This window comes from Indicator indicator, chromosome 1 (genome assembly GCF_027791375.1).
Source record: "Indicator indicator isolate 239-I01 chromosome 1, UM_Iind_1.1, whole genome shotgun sequence".
NCBI classification, from domain to species: domain Eukaryota; kingdom Metazoa; phylum Chordata; class Aves; order Piciformes; family Indicatoridae; genus Indicator; species Indicator indicator.
This window is the reverse complement of record NC_072010.1, coordinates 109680298-109703266: the sequence shown is the minus strand read 5'-3', so window position 1 is coordinate 109703266 and position 22969 is coordinate 109680298. Positions and strand designations below refer to the sequence as shown.

The following is a 22969-nucleotide window of genomic DNA, read 5'->3' as shown; positions in this document are numbered from 1 at the left end:
AATAATTGTTTCATGTAAAATTACCAAAAAAATGCAAAACACAAAAGAAATACATAATTATTAGCAGAGTATAAGTGTCTTTATTTAAAAAGTATGCAAAAAACCTTCTGTTTTACAAAAAATTTGGAATATTCTTTCTATGTTTTCCTTCTGGCAGCAACAGAACCTCTGACAATATATTCTACATCTTTTATTATTTTATTGAAGACATCAAGTTAGTCACAGATTTCTCCCTCAACTACAGAGAATGTGACAGTGATTTTACACCTTTGAAAGATTCTTTCTTCACTAATTAGAACACAGTGGAAAAGCAGATGATCCCACAACAAAGACCCCCAAAGACTATCATGGCTACTGAAAAGTGGCAGAATAATAATTGGATGTATTTACAAAGGAAGTATGATATTAGAAGATTCCCCTAGAGGGCTTATCATGTAATAAGACTACTCAGGGAGATAAACTATTGATGCCACATTTCAGTTTTGCTGTTAGCTTATCCTCCCACAGGCCAGTTTGATCTAGAAAGCTGTTATTTTAAGCTTCTCTTCTTTTTGTACTGTATTTTAACTAAAAAGGCCTCTCATGAGCTCTACTAAATAAAACTAGCGGCTTGTACTGGACTTCTGTTTAGCAATGGAACAGTGTTACATAGTTGCTGTCACTGAACTACCAGCTTCATCCTCAGTAAGCAAACTTGCATCTATTTACATAAGTCACCTCAAACACTTGCCAACTGGTGGTATCAAACTACTCCAAGTATAATAAATGGTTTAGTGGCTGGCCTCCTGTGACAGATACATTTACACATTTTGCTCAGGGCTTAAGATCCTTTTTAAAAACAAAATAAAACCAGTAAGCTCAGTAGATGGAATGCTTTAAGAGCTCAAGAATGAAATCAATATTAAGACTTCCTGAAAGAATCTGGAAGCACTTCCCACATCACTATGGTGATGATGAAAAAAGTAGGCTAGAACTACATGCAAAAAATTATCTGCAGGTGAACTCTCACCTATAAATAAAAAGCTCTGCCCTCAATACACCCTTAAAATGAGTCTTCTGTGTTCTTTGCCCTCTGCCTGCAAGTCCAGTGCTCTCAATACTCAGTATAAACACATTGCATGTTTAGAAGCCCACTGAACAAGGACTTTTGATTTAATATTTAAAAGCAGCTCATTCCCTCCCTTTGCATTTTAATTGTTTAGAGGAGGCTCCACTTACAAAAAGCTGGAAAATACACATAGTGACATAACATACTGTTTAGTAACATGAGTTACTAACATTAGCAAATGATAACAGTAGCAAAAGCAAAACCAAAATTGCATCATTTTCAGCCATCGGAAGGCATAGGCATCAATACAAAAGCTCAAAAGTTATAGCCTACTTTTTACTATGTGTGTAATTAAGTTTCTATGAAGTACTCGCTGTAGCTCAGAATTCAGGATACACTCAATTTTTTATTCATTACCCAGACCTCAAATTGTATCCAGCACTGGAGCATGCATTTGGCTTATGAAGCTTTAAAAACGTCAACGTTTGGAAAGAAATTAATTTTAAATAAAAAATACATATTTGTATTTAATATATGTCAGACTGTACACTAATTTGGAAATCAAACCAGTTCTCCGTAAAACTATTTTCAACTTCCTTTTTTTTTTCTGAACAGGGACTACTGACTGTGATTAACTTAGGTCTTCAGTTACTAAGGTTGACTATCATGCAAGTGTAAGGACCTTGCAGATCAGAGCATTAAAAAGCCCCCACCAAAATAAACTACTTTTGGGTGAGGGCGGTTTTTTCAAGTTTTCAAATCACCTGATGGGGGAGGCGATATTGGAGCAAGAAGTTTACCTTTGCTTTTTGCTAATCGGTTAGCATTAACAATATCATCCAAACCAGTTAAGTACTTTCACTCATATATGCATATCTATGTATTACATTGAAATACTCTTAATTGGCTTTTCACCTAAGCCAGATCTAACCTGGATCCCCTTCTTCATCACTGACCTTAAATTCAGTCTAGTCTTAGTTTCTTATGCTTATAAACACAGAAGCTGTTTTAAGAACCAGATGATTTGTAACATTAATGCATCTTTCAGCTCTGCTTGATTAAATGAGAATATTAGGTGTTTAACTTTGAAAGCATCAAATGCTATTTGGTATTTCAGCAGAGAATAAAAGACTGGCAATGACTAAGTTCAGGCAACTGGATAGGCCTGCTTGCTGCAAAAAATTACTTTGTACACCTGTGGACACTGTGTTGACCAGTTCAACCTTTCTCACCAATTCCAGATTGCATACCATAGAGGCCCTGACTCAAATGTGCAGAAGTTCAATTTACATTGAAATATATGTGGTTAAAAGATCCAAATTTATAAGAGTCCCAGTTTTTTATAGAAAACCATGCTCTGTATTGTATTGTCAAGAAACAAAACAAGTTTCCAAATCTGATAAAGGTAAGAGCATTAACTGCTCTGGCTATGCAAGAAAGGCTCCCACTTTCAGGTCCTAGTGCTTAATTATCTTTCTCTGTTTGCAGGGATGCTGTGGCTAGTGCCACTGCTGTAACTGGCTGTGCAATGCCATGAAGCTGCATCTTGGCTAGTTTCTTCTGCTCACATTCTGTGACCAACCGATTCAACTCTGCTGCACTGTATCCAATAAGAGTTTTCAAGTCGCAGACAAATTTGTACACAAACCTCTTGCCTTGCACTTTGCAGATCATATCTCCATCATAGTAATACCTTTGAAAAGAAAATGAAAAAAAGTAGTCAGGGTGGGGCAAATAAGTTTTATATAGTAGTTAGCCTTAGAAAGAAAATGTTGTCTCCTCTCCCATCACTGGGAGCTAAATCTGTTGCTTTCTATATTCATAGCTGTTTTTCTGAGAAAAAAAAATGTTGGAAGAAAAATTAGCATTGCAGATTTTGTAGCAATAAGGAACAACCATTCTCGCCCTGTTGTTTTTAAAGATGGAAGTAAAACTATAAAAGCACAGTTGTTGGTTTGAGTTTTTCTCTATAGTTCATTATGCTGGCAAAACATATTCTTTTTCTTTATTTACAACTAAAAGTGACTTCTCTAACTGTGACAACTTTGTACATTGTGTCACACAAGAATTAGCAGACTGGTCAGAAGTGCAGTAAGGATAACAGACAAAGTGGGAAAGCCCACTGCTTTCCAGAGATGTTATGAAACCTTAGGTGATATCAATAAAAGAAGTTAGCATTTTATAGTTTTGTTGCTGTTCTTATCTCACTATAGGCATTAGTAGAATGAATGTCACACTTCTCATTAAGAAAAGCTTGTTGCTAGAACATAAACACAAATACAAACTGGATTAAGAGTAGCCCTGCAGAGGTGAATTTCAGAGTGTTGTAGGATAAAAAACCAAATATGAGAGCAGCAATGTGCACTCACAGCCCAGAAAGCTAATCACATCTGGGCTGCAGCAAAAGAAATGTGGAAGGAGGTGAGTCTCCCACTTGATTCTGCTCTTGTGAGACTCCACCTGAAGCACCGTGTCCATCTCTGGGGCCTGCAGTGCAAGAAAGACACAGACCTGGCTCAAGCAATCCCAGCAGAGGGCTGCAAAAGTGATTGAGGGGCTAGAATATCTTCCCTATGAGGACAGTTTGAGAGAGCTTGGCTTGTTCAGCCTGGAGAAGAGTAGGCTGTGGGCAACCTTATAGCAGCCTTCCAGTACTTAAAGGGGGCCTACACTAAGGACAGGGGAGGAACCTTTATCAAGGAATGTAAAATAGAATGGGGGTTTTCAACTAAGAAACCGTAGATTTACACCACATGTAAGTAAGAAGTTATCCACTGTGATGATGATGAAACACTGGAATAACGTTTCCCAGAGAAGTTGTAGCCGTCCCCTCCCTGGAAGTGTTCATAACCTGGACTTTATGACCTTAACAAGCTCTTAATAAATTTGAAAACGAAACAAAACAAAAAAATCAAAACTGATTGAAAACATTAAAACAGTATTAAAAAAGACAATTAATTTTCCTCAAAACTATTACCCAAATGTAGTACAAATAAACATTCTTGACTGTCAAAAAATCAGTCCTCTAAGTAACATGCTTGTAAAGCAAAGATGATTCACATTCACTAGCAAAATTAAATCAAAAGACTAACATCTGTCTCTCAGCTCTAGTGAGAAAGAGGTACATTACTAAGAATCAAACCAAATTTCTTCAGGTACCTCAAAATTCTGGGGAAAGAAAAAAAAATTACTTCTTTTGAAGGTCAGAATCCTCAACTCCTCTGTTTACTTCTACATCATTATGCTTGCTCTTAACTGCTACTCCCTCTCATTCAGCATTTCTCCACACAACCCTATCCTTCAAAGCATCTTCTGAGCACCAGCTGAAGTATATGCTGTTGCATGGTGTCCTTCACATTCAACCTCCTAATGAAGCAATGAGTTTTAATTGTAATGGGTTAGATGAACTCTGTAACCTAAAGATTGGGATGATAATTTAAGTTCATCTTTGAAGTACCGTTTTGTGTTTCTGAGCAGGAGGATGATGGTTTCTTCATGTATCCCTTGCCTGTCAAATACAAACTAGCTTAGGGAAATACAGCATTATTTAGAGCATGGGAACACTAGGCAGGCATTCATGTTGAATGTGGCAAGGTAAGGTACTGGACAAAGCAACTGAGAAACAGGGAGCTGTGCTCATCTGGATCAATGCAATGTATCTGCACAAAGTCAACCGTTGAAAAAATGTGACCATGGTATACCAATATGTATGTGTGTATACACACATATATATAGTTATATATATATATATCTGTATTATATCCCCTATATGCAAACATTTATATATATAAAAAAAATTTAAGTCTGTACAAGCATTTATATATATTGCACAGTCCTGTACAATAAAGTCTGTCTCAAAATAATGCTGCAGAAAAACACTTTACAAAACTGAATAAATTTCTTCGAATTATTTAGTCCATATTAATGATATGTTTAGAAAGGAAAAGGACTGCAGGAGATTAGCCTGCATTTATGCAAAGGCCCAAAACAATGCCAATTTCCACATCTCATGCTAGAAACACTCAAGTTAGAATTAACACAATGTGATGAGAGGCTTTCTACAATATTATATTGAATGGATTTCTGACTATAGCATTTGTTTGTTCAAAACCCACAGAAATCTAAAAATAAATACCCATGCAAGTTTACAAAGCCTTAGTTACTGGAATGTTCCAAGTCACATGAAAACTTTTTCAGAATAACCCAGGAGATGAACTAGCATTCAAGTCTCACTTTGCTACTAGGTAACTAAAGAGATGCTGATTTTAGAAAATTTATCAAGGTGTATGTAACAAAAAAAAATGTTTCATTTTCACCCTCTCATGGTTTCGATATGGTTTGGTTTTCAGACAGCTAGGCAGAAGAGCTAGCACATTTCTCAATATCATCAATATAATTTTCTGTATTAATCAACAATCAAACAGTAATTTCAGTACATTAAAACCCAAAACATTACCATTTAATAAAGTTTCAGCTTGGCAACATTGCTTATCATGGGAGAAGCAAGAGGCATTAAACATTCCTTCAGACATTCAAGTGTTAGAAAACATTTTGATATTGATATAGCTGCCAAAACAGCAGCATTTTGAGGAATGTGATTTCTGTAATCCTGTAACTGAAATATAAATGCAAAACTTCTCTAATAGTGATTTATGCAAATTACTGTGGAGACATCTGGTTAATATCCCAGTGATAAGAACATTATTCTAAAGTTCTTCAGCTGCCTTTGAAATCTGTGGAGTTTGCTGACAAACCCAAACCCCTCTAAACAATTAGCATTATTTTTATGTTTCCAAAAGCTTTCACATATACTTTCAGTACACATAGATTCATAAGAACAGGTTAGAAATATGAAAATGTTATTGCAACAGTACAGGCTGGGGAACAGCTCTACCGGAAAGGCCTTGCTGCTTTGGGCAGTGGTCAGAGCAGGGACCCTTCCCACACAAGGGATCCTACGATCCTGTGAAAAAAAAGTAATGTTCTAATCCAAAATTTATTAATGCCAGAACATTTTAGACCACACTAAGGATCTGTCTGGAACACAATATAGATTCCAACAGACTAAAGAAAGACATAAGGAAAATTATTAGAGTATGTATATAGCATTTCATTGATTTGTCCACTTTCCTCCAAAACTCAGAAATTATTTCTGACATACACCAGACTGTGCCTCAGAAAGTTCCAAGACAAATGAAAGGGTATAGTTAAGCTGTGTATCTGGTGCCTGTCAGTTTCTTCTGATGCCTCTTGGTAACATAAATGAGATACTGAGTGGTCATTCTATACCAACTATGACATTCATGACCTTTTATAGACTTTGATCTCCCCCAGTGAAAGTACTCATTCAGCATTACAATATTAATGTTATTTAAATGCTCTCTAAAGCCAGAATATTGTATCTTTACTATCATTTTTCATAGAGATATTTTAAAATAGAAGTTGATTTTCTTTTTTCTTTTTTAAAATACAATGCTAGATGAATTTACTTCCTTTGATAAAAAATACTGTGGCCAAATGGGAATGCTAACAAGTAAATCTTAGATGTCAGAGTTCTATCAATATTCAACTTCATTCATAAAAAAAAGAGCTTCTAAATGCACTTAAATAATTTATAGGATTAGGCAATAACTACCTTTCTTGAAAACTAATCAAGAGAAATATTTAGCCATATCATAGTAAGAAATTAGAAGTTCAATCTTAATGTTTTCACAGAACTTGACTGAATCTTCAAATTAGGGGAAAAGTCGTCCAAAATTCAGATACTTGCATTCCTCCTCCTCCTCCTCAAGCACATCACCTACAGTGACTCAATAATGTAAGTTCCTTTTACCAATGTCAAATTATAAAATCATACTGGAATAAAAATAGTCTGAAATGCTTCCATTTGTTTAGAATAACTTTAAAAATCCACTATATTGGAATCACAACCGTTGAAACCTACCTCTCAGATGTCTTTTCAATGTAACATCGCTACCATAAGAACAAGGGAATGGATCAATGAAAATTTGAACTTGGATGAAAATTTGTTACATACAGAAAACTACTATTATTTACATAATTACAGAAAAGTATCTGCTTTACACCATAACAAGAGCAAGAGGAACAGAAACAAGCAAATTATAAAATCTAAAAGTTAATAGTTCAAAGCATTCATGTATTCCTGTATTTTTCACTAATAATCAATATTATTTGGCACACTACTGAAAGCATAACTGACGATACGTCAAAAAGAAATACATTTCCAAAAGTGAGCTACTCAAATTTACCACTGTCATCATTCAATAATCTTGAAAAAAAAAAAGTTTCAAGAAGTTACTGTACTAGCTTCTTCAAAAAACAAAATAAACCACCCCTAGCAAATACTGTGCCCCTAAGACTAGCACAACTTAATGTGAAAGAGAAGTTTTAGACCATGTGTTTATCCCTTTATTAACGAAGCCACAAGTCTGGCATTACAATAGTCAAAAGTAAAGTAGGAAAGTGGAAGCAAACCACTTCAGACCTGATCTGTTTCTTACCTCAAAGCCCGACTAAGCTTCTCATAATTCATTGTGGGTTTGTTTTTACGCTGTCCCCATTTCTGCGCAACCAGTTCAGGTTGATTCAATTTAAACTCTCCTTCATCACCAACCCAGGAAATACAGTCCCGAGCATCTTTGTCAGTAAGAAGTTCTAGTAAAAACTGCCACAACTGGATCTGGCCGTTGTTTCCTGTTGAAATAAGAATGGCAAGATCATTTCATTTAGTTCTTTTCCTATTTACCTCATAGCTAAACATTTTCAACCAACATATTAAAGATGATCAATATAGAATATGTAATAGAAGGAAAACTTGCACTTAATGTATTTTGATTATTCTTTTGTAAATGTTTTCCTGAAAAGTCCTTAGTATTACTTTATTAAAAATGATGAAAATAGAAAAACAATCAGTATTTCTCATAAATCAGTCCCTAAAATTTAAGGAAAAACAATTACATAACTCTACATAACACTACATATAGTCATTTAGACACATATCCATTCCTAAACCTGAACATATTGCAAGAGTTGATCATTCACCTTCAAGCACACAGAGATATATATGTAATAGGAGTTGTTTTTTTAAAAAATGAATTGTCTCCAATTTTCAACATGGAATATTACAAATAGAAAAAAACCCACCCAAACATCAGCTTACATCCATATAACATCTTTAGTGTCTAATCACCAAGATTTCTTTCTAACTCAAGCTGAAATCTGCAGTTAAATTTCTACTTTCTCAAAGAGATAACAGCAGATCTAATGCCTACAGAGAAAAACCCAAGAGATGGTTCCCCATTGATGTCAGCTGATAAGATCTTGGCCAAGAATCCTGAATGGCATCATAATAGACATTAAGAGGAAGTGGAAAACAAAAATTCAAGAGGAAGAAGAGGAAAGGATTTAACAGAACGATTGGACAGTGGACAGAACCCAAGCAAAAATGACAGCCAAAAAAAAAAAAAAGACAAAGAAATCAGGATGACTTATTAATAATCAAAAAAGTATGCCCAAATAGCAGTAATCGCAAAAATAAACTGCAGACCTAGGGTGCAAAACCAGAAAGCAACAACTTCCTAAATCCCAAAGTTATCAAATTGCAGGAAGAGAGGAGGAGAGGAAAAAGGCAGAGCAAGTGGTCTGCCATGACTCTGCAATATACAGTTTATTTTCTCCCATTTCTGCAATGGAAAGTGTAAAGAAGTTAAAAGCTTGAATAAATGCTACACACTGGTTTGAGAGGACAGACTGCTATGTGATGGGAAGAGAAAATTTAAGGCATTTTATTTACTTCAGGAATCAAAAGCAGAATCACCTTAACACATTGCCTGTGTGAGCTAACCAACCTGCCAGGTCTGTAGGTGCTTGTGATAGAACTTGCAGCTACAGTCCCCATCATATCACATGGACTTCTACAAATCTCACGCTCAGAGGGAGAAAGAAGTATTCCAGGAAACGGCAATCTGGTCTAGTGGAGGGTGTCCCTGCAAATGGCAGGGGGCTTGGAACTAGATCTTTAAGGTCCCTTCTGGCCCAAATCATTCTATGAATCTATGAAATTCTCAAGTTTCTTACTGCATTTGCATTTAAAAAAATAATGGAGACAGTACCTGTTCTGTTCCCAGGGGAGCTTCTATCTTCCCCAGAGATTCTTGGAGCTCTCTGTACTTTAGCTGCCTTTGCACTGCTGTTGATTACTTTAATGGTGGTTGGGGTAGCAGGCTGTACTGATGCTGGAATAATCTGCACAGCTGTAAAGCAGAGAAAGTTGCAGAACATCAATTATAAATTGCTGCCACAGAAATAAGCATATATTATTTATTACCTGTATTATCAAAACATCCAGGAACTAGTTTTCCCCTTTGCTTAAAAGAAACACTAAATCACAATGCTAAGAGTAAAGCCTCCTTACCCCTTACAGTGAAAATTGTAGTACTAGACTCACAGTAGAGATGCCACATTACAGATAAGTTTACAGCTTCAGTTTACTATTGAGTGTATTACAAGTTTCCACCAAAAACCTCACCTTGTCATGCCTTTGTTTTCATCTTTATGCTGTTCCCATATGATCTACCCTTAATGCACTTTTCTCTGTAGTCACTGTACAGCCCTTCATACCGGCTATTCAAACAGCAATTAAGTACACTTCTCTTACAACAGAAGTGAATGCAAATGCCCCACCCTAGGTGAGTTTAACTAGACACAAACCCAGGATAAACACATGAACTGCTTACAAGTCTCCTGAAAAATAGATTGATTTTAATAATTTATGACACCAATTCAGCTGGAAGAATGCGTGTTTTCTAAATGTTGCACTACTACACTGTTGAACTAAAGTACAGCATTAAATCTGCAAACAATTAATTGCCCGAATTAACTGCTGGCAGAAGTACTTACGCTGATCAATAGTAACAGTTGCTATTTCTCCAGAGTGTTCTTGGCTTGCCAACACATCTGCAAATCAGGAAAAGAAAACAAAAAATTAACATACAAATTTCAAGTCAGCTGAGCATAAAAAATTTTAATGTTTCATAGAGGAAGAAAGTAAAAATTTGTTACCAGTTTGCAAGTAATAAGCATTGCTTATGGTCTTATGAGTAGAGACATTTCACATCTGTCATTCAGTTTTCAGAGACAAATATGTACATGGTGAATTTCAAGGTATTTTATGCATTCTCCATCCCCTAAAACCTTTAGCTTTATCACATAAATGAAGATGGAAATAGGTTGGTAGTCTGTCGAGTTCTATCCAAGCATGGTAAATTTGAAACGTACATATACATTATTGTATTACACACATACAATGCATCACGTATCAGTTGTGTTGTGTACAATCTAAAGATTTCATTGCCTACGCTTCATAATCTTCACTTCCATATGACAGAGATGTACAGTAGGTAATTCACAATCAATATTTAATTATAAAAACTGTCAAATTCAGGAGAGGTGCAAACTGAAAATTTTTATTAAAACAGAGAAGGAATCATCAGTTACTACTCGCTATTTAGTTATGAAGTTTGAGGAAAGACAGGCAAACAGTGCTTAGTAGGCAGACACGCTGCACAACAGCAGACACTCTACGATTCTCTAAGAGGAGCTATTAGTGAATCATTAAGTTCACAGATGCGTCTGTCAACCATGACCACTAAACCCACTTCTACCTGTTTTTTGAACATCTCTGGGGATTTTGACTCCATCACTTCCCTGTGCAGCCTATTGCAATGTCTGACAACTCTTCCAGTAAAAAAAAAAAAAAATTCCAATTTAACTCTCCTCTGAGGCCATTTCCTTTCGTGCTATCTCTAGAGACCCACTCACACCTCACTACAAAATCCTTTCAAGTAGTTGTAGAGAACAGTAAGGTCTCCTCTGAGCCTCCTCTTCTCCAGACTAAAAATCCCAGATCCGTCTTGACATGCTCCAGCAACTCCATGTCTCTTACACTGAGGGGCCCAAAATTGAACACAAGACTCAAGCTGCAACTTCTTCAGTGCCAAGTGTAAGGGCACAATCACTTCCCTACTCCCGCTGGCCACACCATTCATGATACAGGCCAGGATGCTGTTGGCCTTCTTGGCTAACATACGTTCCAGCCGTATGCTGGCTCATATTCAGCTGTCTGTCAACCAACACCCCTAGGCCCTTTTCTGCCGGGCAGCTTTCAAGCCACTCTGCCCCAACCCCTGCATGGGGTTGTTGTGATCCAAGTGCAGCACCCAGCATTTGGCCTTGTTAAACCTCATACAATTGACAGCCCATCAATGCAGCCTGTCCAAATTCCCCTGCAGAGCCTTCCTACACTCAAGCAGATCAACACTCCCACCAAATTTGGTGTCATGTGCAAAATTACTGAGGGTGCACTCAATCCACTCATCATTGATGATGCTATTAAACAAAACTTACCCTAAAACTGAGCCCTGAGGAACACTGCTTATGACCAGCTGCCAACTGGATTTAGTTCTGCTCACCACAACTCTCTGGGCTCAGCCATTCAGCCAGCTTTTTACCCAGTGAAGAGTACACCTGTCTAAGCCATAAACTGCCAGATTCTCTAGTCAAATGATGTGGGAGATGGGTGTCAAAAACTCTACTAATGTCAAGGTAGACAACGCCCACAGCCTTTCCCTCAACCACTAGGTGAATCACCTGGTGGTAGAAGGGGATCAAATTGGTCAAGCAGGACCTGTCTTTCATGAACCCATACTGGCTAGTGTGATTCACTGGTTGTCCTGTATGTGCCACATGAGTGCACTCAGGATGAACTGCTCCATAACTGTTCCCGGTACCAAGGTCAGACCGACAGGCCTGTAGTTCCCCAGCCCCTCCTCTGGCCCCTCTTGTAGATGGGTGTCATGTTGGCAAACCTCTAGTCACCTCAGACTTTCTCTATTAACCAGGACTGCTGATAAATGATTTGAGAGTGGGTTGGCAAGCTCCCTCAGCACTCTTGGGTGGATCGCATCTGGGTCCATAGGCTTGTGACTGTCCAGGTGGTGAAGCAGGTTGCTAACTGCTTCCTCCTCTTGGATTATAGGGAGTTCAAATCTCTGTCACTGTTTTCCAGCTCAGGGGGACGAATATCCCAAGAATAACTGGTCTGACTATTAAAGACTGAAGCAAAGAAAGCATTAAGTACCTCAGCCTTCTCCTCATCCTTGGTGGGAATGTTCCCCTCCTGCATCCAATGAAGGGTGGAGATCCTCCTTGTCTCTCTGTTAAAGTACTTGTAAAAACCTTTTTTTAGTATCCCTTACAACAGTGGCCAGATGAAATTCTATCTGAAGTTCTGCCTTTCTGATGTTCTCTCTGCATGACCTACATAGATCCCTGCACCCTTCTCAAGCTGCCTGCCCCTTCATCCAAAGGTGGTAACTCTCCCTTTTTTCCTCAGTCCCAGCAAAAACTCTTCAACCAGGCCAGTCATATTCCCCAACAGTTTGTCTTACGACATATGGGGACAGCCTGCTCCTGTGCCTCCAAGACTTCCTTCTTGAAGAATGTCCAGCCTTCCTGGACCCCTGGTGCCCTTCAGGACTGCCTCCCCAAAGGACTCTCAACCAGTATCCTGAACAGACCAAAGTCTGTCCTCTGGAAGAGAGGTTTTTCTGACCCCTCTTCCTTACTTCACCAAGAATCGAGAACTCTATCATTTCATGGCTGCTAGGTCCAACATGGCCTCCAACCACCAGTTCTCTGTTTGTAAACAGAAGGTCTAGGGAGGCACCTCCCCTGGTAAGCTTGCTTATCAGCTGTGTCAGGAAGTTATCTTCCACACAGTTCAGGAATCTCCTAGACTGCTTCCTCTCTGCTGTGTTGTTTTTTCAGCAGATGACTGTTAAGTTGAAGTTCCCCACTTCATCCTGGTTGGGCAGTCTATAACAGACTTCCCAATAGGGTATCAGCCTTGTTGGACTTCCTCTGTGTCTTTACCAACAAGCACTTGACTTTGCCTTCACATTCATTAAGCTCTACAAAAATCAAAACACTCTCTAACATTCAGAGCCACCTCACTACCTTACCTTCCCTGCCTACCCCTTTTGAAGAGCTTATAGCTATCCATTGCAACACTCCAGTTATGAGTCATACTACCATGTTTCTGTGATGGTGACTAAGTCATGGCTATCTTGCTGTCTTCCAGCTCCTCCTGTTTGTTGCCCATGCTGCACGCATTGGCGTAGATGCGCTTGAGCTGGGCTCTCAATTCCCCCCCAACACTGGGATGCCACCCCTATGCTCATTCTCTAGTGAGCTTGGTTTTACCTCCTTCTCCTTTTGAACCTAGTTTAAAGCCCTCTTGATGAACCCTGCCAATTCATGGGTGGGAATCCTTCTACCTCTTTGAGACAGCTGTCCCCGGTCTGCCACTAACAGACTTGGTGTGGTGTAAACCTCCCCATGTTCAAAAAACCCCAAAATTCCACCAGTGGCACCAGACTGAGCCATGTGCACTGATACCCTCATTTTTACTGACAATATTAAGCAGGGAAAAAACAACTGCTCACAATTAGTTTCATCTTTAAAGGGAAGGAGTAAAAAGAAAGTTAAATCAGTTACAGAAAAACTCTCCGTACATTTTCGAAGAAGCTCCAAATGGCTCCAGAGGATTTCCCCTCGTGGGACGCGCTGGAAGAAGTCTTCTTGACTGAAGCTGCAGAGCTCCCGCCCAGGAATGCTGAGTGCATTGAGGTCAATGTCAGTCATGCTGAACTCCTTCATTACCCACACCACCCAGTGGAGTACCTGGTCTGTCGACCACTGCACTGGGTCTGGGAAAAGAGAGACAAAACCATAAATCATCCCATTACATACTGCAGGATTCCTTCTCACTGAGGATACAGAGCTAGTCCTTACTGTAACAGAAAACAAGAATGAAATACAAGTAGCTACTGACCCACAGTGTTCAAACAAGCATAAACCAGAGTTTTTTTGCATGACCTTTTCTCAAGGTCTTTAAAGCCCTGCCTTTATTAAGGTGGTTCATCGTTTTTGTTTGCTTTAAAAAAGGGCTTGCTTCTAGGCCAGTCAGTGCTGCTATTCTGTTGAAGTTGATGACGTCAAGAAGTCCAGTTACCATGATCAAATCTGACTGGATGGAAAGCTGACTTCTCTTAAAGTGACAATGGCAGTGTTGTTGCTTGGTGGGGAGACAGAAACGGCAAAAGAGAGATCTTCCCTAACAAAAGCTTTTACATCATAACCACACCAAATGTTTCTCAAGCACAGCTAACTAGTATTTTTCTTTCTCTGTAACTTTCAAGAGAGTAGTCTTTCTCACATTAGGATGCTCTTCCTCAAATATGTTGATCAGCATGTGATGATGAAATGCTCCATTTGAAACTCATTCATGTTATCCCAGTTTCTAAACTACTTAAAAACCACCATCATACTGGGTTTGACTGACATAGTTAATTTTCTTTATAGCAGCCCACATGGTCCTGAATTTCAGGATGGTGATCAAACTGCTAAGTAGTGCTTTGCACAGAGTCAAGGTCTGACTAATGCCCAAAGGCTGTAATGTGACTCCCTGATAATGGAAGAAGGCTCAAAGAAGATGGGCAAAGTTGAAGTGCCCATGAAGCTCAAAAATAATGCAAAGAAGCTGACTTTATCTCAACAAAAACAAGGTGGAAGGTGACCTTTGTTTAAGATAAATAGCTATCAACAGTTGAGTGGATCAACTGGTGCTGTAAATGTCTCCCTTGGTCAGCCAGACCAGCATGGTGGGTGTGGTGGCTGGAAAACACTGCTCAGCCCAACACAGAGTACAGAAACTAGACAACAAGCAAAAGAATTTCAGAGTGTGCAATGGTCTTGGGCTGGTTTCAATCCATGTATTCCTTCCCAGTGACTGGGGACACTAAACATCAAGACAGTGAGCACATTTATGGCAATCACATTGGTACTGTGACTGAACAGCTCATTGCAGTTGCTGAATTTTCTAAGTATAACTTGCATTTGTATTGTGTTTCTAGCATAAATTTTATCACTCTAATAAATCAGAAATCCCACGTAACATCAACTACCTTGAAGTAAATTTGATATTAAACATTACACCCTTGATGCTTGGAGTATTTAAAAGAACCTTGTCAGAGTACTAGGCTCTGACACAAGGCGTTTGCTTCTCACTCAGCCACTCCCAGTGAGTAGGCCGGGGGTGCAAAAGAAACTGGGAAGGGACATGGAGAGGACAGCTTATAAAATTGTTTTTTCTTGACCACGAATTTTTATTTTTTTTTTTTAAATTCACTTTGTCTCTTGATTCTTTCCCCCATGCCTCTAGACAGGAAGTAAGTAGAAGCTTACCTACCAGCTCCAGTCAACCAATCGCACAAGTGGGCTAATAAACACACACTAATAGATCTGAATCATCTTTTTCCATGTTGAAGTTAGCATGTCTTTCCATGCAAAATCTGATTTAACATCATACTCAGCATCCTATAAACTATGAACTATTTGTTTCAGTACCTTCAGAGGCAATTCCCACTAAGTACTGAGTATAGCTAAAATTCACACCATGAAAACAGGTTGCCCAAAGAGGTGGTGGATGACCTATCCCCAGAAATATTCAAGGTCAGGTTGGATGGGGCTCTGAACAATCTAATCTAATTAAAAATATCTTTACCCATTGAAGTAGAGGTTGAACTAGGTGACATTTAAAGGTCATTTCCAACCCAAAACATTCTATGATTCTGTAAAAAAGAAGCTTTATCACTAACATACAGTTTAAGAAGAGGAGAAAGAAGACAATGACTTTCTGAAAACTGCAACGACAGCTTGTGAAGCAAAAAGCACTACTTTAGTCATTAACCATTACAATCATTGATTCTACTTCTTTTTACCCTTGTGTTATGCAGATATTGGCATTGTACTTACACATATAGTAATAAACCTTCTCTGAAGTAGTGGAGCTCTTCAATTATATAACCCAAACTAGTTATCAATTGTAAAAGAAAACAAAAGCAAATCAACCAAACAAAGAAACAAACAAAAAGCAAAGCAAACAAACAAACAAATCAACAAACCCCAAACACCACTCCCCCAAATGAACAAAAGAACTCAGCCCCTACCTGAACAGACATGCATACAGACACACACAGGGTCATGTATTATTACCGTACGGTATTCCAAGGCGCTCCTGCTCCTTCCGGTAGCCTTCCAGTGCTGCAGCCCATCGTGTCACTTGTTCAGATGTTTCATCTGAAATTGTTGTAATATGTTTTGTTCCATCCAAGGTTATCACTTGAGCTTCCTCAACAAGGTGAGCTTCAGCCTCTGCATGATGAGCATCTGGATCAATCACTACCTCCACAGTTTCCACAGGTTTCACAATTTCAAGGATGTTTAATTTGGGCTCTATCCCTAAGTATGGGAAAAACAAACAAAAAATGATAGCAATGCAAATATGACAAAAATGTTGTTTTTTAAGCTTTCTGATTAGTGTTATCATACTTGGGAAAGAAGCATATAAAGAAGCATATGATATAAAAGCATCGCCAAATTTCAGTAAGTGTCCTAAACTATAATGACATGATTTATTATACAGCCTAAACTATAATGACATGATTTATTATACAGTGTACACTTGAGTAACCTGAATAAAAAGCTGTCCCTCTTTCTTCCTCTAGTATTAAAGCTTCCTGTTTTAGTTCCATTTCACATATCTTGAACAGATGGGGGCACAAAGAACAAAAAACCAAACCAACCAAACAAAAAAACCCCAAACAAACAACACAACCACCCCATCCACCTCCTGCCCCACCAAGAGGCAATTTCAGTACCCTGCAAGAGCACGTTAAGAGAAATCAGAAAGTTCATTTGTTATGGTTTTATGTTTGTCATTTAAGATGTTAGACAACAGAAGACATGTCTGTATCTATTGCACGGTAATAAGGAACACAATCATTAATGCTAATAACACTTTGTATTGCCAACTTCTTTGTTGTCTTTTGAAGGCATTGTGTCCAACTGGTGCCTCACCAAATTTCTGACTTTGAATACAAGATTTTTCTTGTCATTATAACATGCTAAACAGAAAAAAAAAAAAAAAACCCTTTCCATTTTGGTGACATACAATTCTCATTATAACTAATAATCACACTTCTTTAAGAATTTTTTATCAAATATATTTGCACATTAAATACATTTTTAAAAAAATCTGTAGATTTCCCTTTATTATGACTTGGAAAAACCTTGGCTAGGGGTAGGCAGTAGAAAGCAGGATTCACAGAAAATCACATGGCCATAATAACTTCAGTATGTTGTGCTGTAAAGTATCTTTGTGTCCCTACCATTCTAAACTGAATGTGAAATGGTATGTTCTGTAGGTATCGGTCTTAAATTCTAAGAGCACAATTCAGTCACAGTTTGTAGGTGAACAGAGTACTTGCCTGTAGTACAAGTAACAACAAGTCTCTCAGGCAAGTACTCCTCTAGACTTTAAAAGAAATCCAGTTTGAGAAAAAGACTGTAAGTACAACATACAGCAATACAAAATTAAGAAAGTGAAAACAGATGTAGACAACCAGTTATTAGACAAAGCAGCAGACAAGTGTTTTATCTAGCCCATCTAAGATTAACATGCACAACACTAGCTTATTCTGAAGTCAGAAATCTTAAAGGAAAACATTAAGGGTTAAGTTTCTATTTTTGATCTTCAAATAAAAAGAAGTGAAGAAAAAAAGCTTCTAGAGAGGGACAGCTCACTATTGCTCAATAAAATAATGCAGTATCTCTCAAACTATGTATCAAAGGAACTGTGAACCTATTGCTTCACATATGGAGACCAAAGTGATGAGTCTTATCAGCTAACAACTAAAAATGTTGTGAAATAGCCTGCCACCTAACCTACTGCGGTGTTAGATCAACATTAATTCACTGGGCTTCCCTGCATCTCTCCTTGTCTCAGATCTCTCCATTTTCCTATTGCATAACAAAACAGACGCCCAGTCTTCCTTGAACATCAGGTAAGTTGTGGAACTCAATGTGACAATGTCATACACCCTAAAAGCATAAACTGGTACTAAAAGTACAAAAAAATCAAGGACATTGGCTATCAAGACATAACCAAATGCTGCCACCACAAGCCTCTTCACTGCCAAATGCCTGAAGCTAGAGAGTATACTAGAGTTAAGACTGACCTACAGGCAACGTGCTCTTTTGTCTTTGAAACGTCTAGTATTAACCATGACCTCGCAAGAGACTTAGTTCAGAACAGTCCAGTACAGGACTGCACTAAAAATTGTTGCTCTCACAATGGCAGGAAAACCACAGACACCTCCATTATTCAAACCAGAAGAAAGGAGTTAAGGTGAGACAGAGTGACAGAAGGTCGTTCCAGTAAAAAGAATAAAGAGGACTGGTATTTTATCTGCTATAATTTATGTTAAGATCATAGAATCATCAAATGCATTGGGTTGGAAGGGACCTTTAAAGGTCATTTAGTCCAACCCCCTGCAGTAAGCAGACACATGACCAATTAGATCAGACCTGCTCAGAGCCCCATCAAGCCTGACCTTGAATGTCTCCAGGAATAGGGCCTCCACCCTGGGGAACCTGTTCCAACATTCCACCACCCTCACAATAAAGAATTTCTTCCTAATGTCCAGCCTGAATCTACCCTGCTGTAGTTTAAAGCCATTGTACCTTGTCCTATTGACACACACCCTTGTAAACAGCTCCCCTTCTCAGCTTTCTTGTAGCCCCCCCTTCAGGTACTGGAAGGCCACAATAAGGTCTCCCCAGAGCCTTTACTTGTCCAGACTGAACCCCAACTGTCTCAGCCTGTCTTCACAGGAAAGGTGCCCTAGCCCTCTAACCATTTTTTGCAGACCTTCTCCCATGTCCTTCTTGTGTTGAGGGCCCCAGAGCTGGACACAGAACTCCAGATGAGGTCTAACCAGAGCAGAGTGGTAGAATGACCTCTCTCAATCTGCTGGTCATACATGAAGTAAAAACTGTATTCTAGTTCCCTGAAGAATGTTTCTACTCTACTTCTAAAACTAGAAGGGTAGTTCAATCTCTATTGCATACGAGGAACCAAGGATTCAACCTACCAGTAGTCACCTGAGACTCAGCATTAAATGCAAATTGTCAGTCTTACTTAATACTGTTGATACAAACCAGAAAGGCTTTCTTCTCTCTCTATATACACCGAAGCCAGAAGAAATCAAAACATGCCCCCCGAATTTTGTTAACCCGTTTTGCCGACATAAGTCAAAACAGGTAATCAAAGACACCCTACTCCAGTAGGAACCTGTTGTCACTGTTGGTTTGAAAATACGGGAATGAACATCTTCAGGTGTTTCCAGAGCCTGACATGAATATTGTCTTCAGTGAGTGATGGCAGTCTTTGCACTCAAGACAAGAGGGCAAAGGACAAGAATAGGAAAAAAAGCAGCACAATGATACTACTAAGTCCTGAGGATTCAACAAGAGGATATCCTTTTACTTCTGATAATATGAATGAAAAAATACACGTCAACAAATCCCTTACCCATCTGGTTAATGCTCCTTCATCACAACTGTTTACCCTGCCTTTTAATCCAAAGAAAACAGACAATAGATAGCAATCCAAGCCTTTCATACCAATTTTCAGTTAGCACAAGCTCATTCACCTGACAAAGTTCAGACTGTCACCCACCTAAACAAAAATCTTTTGCCTGTCTAAATACTTAATCTGGTATGAAAGCCTCAAACTGTAAATGTCACCATTTGACCTAGGTTTGTTTGGTTTTGTTTGTTTTAAATATTTTGTTGTGGATTTTTTCTGTTTGTTTGTTCTAAACTCAGAAACCGATACAAAGTTACTGTAAAAAAAAAACACAAACATTTTGAATAGCATCAGTCCATGACATTTAATTATGACTACTTATAACCGCAGCACACAATGAAAGAGACATTCTGAAGCTATGTGACCATGCAGTGATTTTCGCAATTCCACAGATAGAAATAGTAGGGGATTAGGTTTCCTCACTCCTACAATATTATTTTGTCTGTATAATACACAAATATAACTGCTCACCTTGCCTAGATATTACTTGCACACTGAGTTGCACTGTTCCATCTGTTTTTACTCCTTGATCAAAAAGACTTCGATCTGGGTCCAGCTTCATAAAAGCAAAAAAAAGTTTTAGTTTCACAGTTGTAAGAAACTTATGTTCCTTTAAAATTTAGAAATGCTTAAGTATCGCAGCAAATTTTCTGAAGAAGCATGCAAAGATGTTTAACGCTATGTATAGTATAAGACAAATAATTTTTTTACCAGAATTTGAAATTCACCAGCCTGTCCTGTTTGAGGTAGTTTCACTTACAGGGACATTTTCTAATCTAACAAAAAGCAATCCAGTATCTGGAATTACCTTTGTGAAAACCATATACAGTTCCTTTTCTTAGTTTTTAACACCTTCATAAAAATTATTTAAAGCAATATTCTTCATGTTGTTCATGGGGAAGCCACAGATGACTGTAACTATGAATAAAGCATGCAACTAAACACAAGGCAGAACAGTCACACTAACATGTGGCAATGTCTGTAAAAAACAGAAGAGAGCAATTTCTTGACCAATGTTTTGCTATCTATGCATCTGAACGGTTTAAAAGCCTTCTTGGTTTACTTAGGTTCAAAACAAGATCACTCATGCATGTTCAGGCAGCTACTAATGATGTGGACTACCTCAAGAGAAGGTAGTATTGCTGTTGACCCCATTCTTTCACTTTTAAGGTGGTTATTTTCTGCCTTTTTACTCTCATTTCAGGAATCCAAAGCGTATTTTGATTTTATTCATACTCAATTAGGGTATAAATATTAAATGGTCTGATAATGAACTGGATATAAAATTAAACTTTTATTTTTAATTACTGTACCAAATGAAACACAAATTCTATGAACAATGGGGAAAAGTGATCAAGCATGTAAATGCTTCTCCATTAAGAAGTTAAATCTTTCATAGCCTTCATACCTGGATATCTTGCAGACAAATTTCATGTGCATCCAAGGAACACTGCAGTCTGGGTTCCAGCAATTTCTTAAGATTTCCAATTGGTTCATTGATGTCAATAGCTTGACTCACAAATTCTGCTGTGGTGTAAGTTTGCTCAACGATGCTTAAACATCAAATTAATACAGCAAAACATTACCTACATGTTAGCATAGTAGGTATAGAAAAGCTTAAAAGAAGTTAGAAATAAAGTACATAACAGGTAATACTGGCAGAAACACTCTTAGCTTGAGAGCAGATTTATAAATTTGGTTCCATTACAGTTGCGTAACTCCTCTTTTATACCGTTGCCATTAAAAAAATAGGTTAAACACCAGGATTATTTTAAGACTACTGTTTTCAAGAGATTAAGTCATGATCAGTGTATTATACATCACTAACTTCCACGGAGAGTGAACTAATTCTATTTGTCTTCCTTAAACTGTATTTAAAGACATTCAAGCTCAAAAAAACCACAGAAACTTAACATGGTGAAAAAGAAGTAAAAAAAGTCTGCTCTCATAAAAAGGGTGTCTTTTCACCAGTCAACACAAGGATAAACTTTATGTATACAAGAGATGACCGAAAGGAACTACATAGAGCCTTGAAGGAAACATTATGTGTCATGGCTGTCCTGCACTAACATGACAGTACTAGTACTGACATTCAGAAACATCAGTGTTACGGAACTCATGTCTTAATAACAACCTTAGACAATCAGTCTCTCTGCTTTTACATAGACAGAAATTAGAAAGTATAGAGTCAGTTTGTAAGTAGTAAAAATATACAAGATCAGAAGAAACAGCGAATAAATGGTTTTGAATCAATTCTACAAGACAGGTTCTTAAAGAGCAGGTCATCTACCAGCCTCAGCTACTTTTATGTAGCATTAGGAAGCAAAAAAACAAACAACAGGTTAAGGTACTTAAGTAAAATGATATCAGATTTTGGTATCTATGATTTCAATGGCCACAACAACATATTCAGTAGATACAGAACATCATTTCTCCTCTGTATAACAGTAAACCAATGGACTGGAGAAACTTAACAGTTCATCTCAATTACAGAAGGATACAAAAAAGCAGAAGTTTTGCAGCATGTACATGTAGACACTCTCACAGATGCTAAAGCATGGGAGGAGAACTACTAAGAACACAGCAAGTCACAGACAAAACAGTTGGGATTTAAGCAATTAAGATTGAAGAGCGTGGTAGCACTATATAAGTTTTCTATAGCAGTTACAGTCCACTTCAAGAAAACCATCATTTTGTTAGATAAGAAACAAAAACTGAAGGGCACAAACTTAAGAAGAATTTCCTATCTAGCAAGGAAGTTGAAAAATGGTAGAAAAAAACAAGCACAGGATTTCTGAGATCATAGTGAACCAGTTACTTCTACCAGTTTGAAGTTATTTCTTTTGCCTAGTTAGAAAACACTTGTACTGATTTCATAACCAGGACCACCTCTGAAGCATTACACAACACCCAACAACAAATCTGAATAGCCAAATCCTGTGTGTGGCCACGAATCTGAAACTAATCAAAGAACATAAATAAATAAATGAACTATGGACCCCAAAAAGCAATGACAGTACATACCTTTCTTCAGTGCATTCCTGTTTCTCAGTTCCATCAATTTTTATTTCTATCAGCTCCTCTGCCTCTCTCTTAGTCATGGCTAAAATGTCTTAAGAACAGAGCTATGAACAGAAAAGAATTTTTCATAAGTCACAGATGAATAAAACTAGATGATGAGTTCTGTCTTATCAAACACTTCTTAAACTAAAAAGCATGACAGCTTCTTAAAGATGAGACTTCATCTAACAAATAAACCAAAAGGTAGTACAGATTTCACAAAATAGATGACAACACTCATTCCTCAAATGTTCTAGGTGCAAATCCAGGACTAGGAATGAATATTAGTA

General features: G+C 37.9%; 1 protein-coding gene across 1 annotated transcript; it reads right to left on the bottom strand.

Annotated features, from left to right (window-relative positions):
- Positions 1-58: 58 nt before the first annotated feature.
- Positions 59-22739, bottom strand: GABPA (GA binding protein transcription factor subunit alpha). Its single transcript, XM_054381073.1, has 9 exons — positions 22644-22739; positions 21028-21172; positions 20091-20175; positions 16184-16429; positions 13642-13836; positions 9968-10024; positions 9181-9321; positions 7570-7762; positions 59-2741 (listed from the first exon to the last, which is right to left on the bottom strand). Exons 1-9 carry the CDS (start codon positions 22718-22720, stop codon positions 2513-2515), a joined length of 1368 nt encoding a protein of 455 aa, XP_054237048.1. The 5' UTR covers positions 22721-22739; the 3' UTR covers positions 59-2512.
- Between the last annotated feature and the right edge of the window lie 230 nt (positions 22740-22969).

What these genes read in the sequence shown, in the direction of transcription:
- GABPA (XM_054381073.1), bottom strand. Translation starts at nt 22,720, where the DNA reads ATGACTAAGAGAGAGGCAGAGGAGCTGATAGAAATAAAAATTGATGGA. An exon ending in TTTGTCTGCAAGATATCCAG is followed by an intron (nt 20,176 to 21,027) that starts GTATGAAGGCTA and finishes GCTTTTATGAAG; the next exon opens with CTGGACCCAGATCGAAGTCT. An exon ending in AACTGTTACTATTGATCAGC is followed by an intron (nt 9,322 to 9,967) that starts GTAAGTACTTCT and finishes TCTGCTTTACAG; the next exon opens with CTGTGCAGATTATTCCAGCA.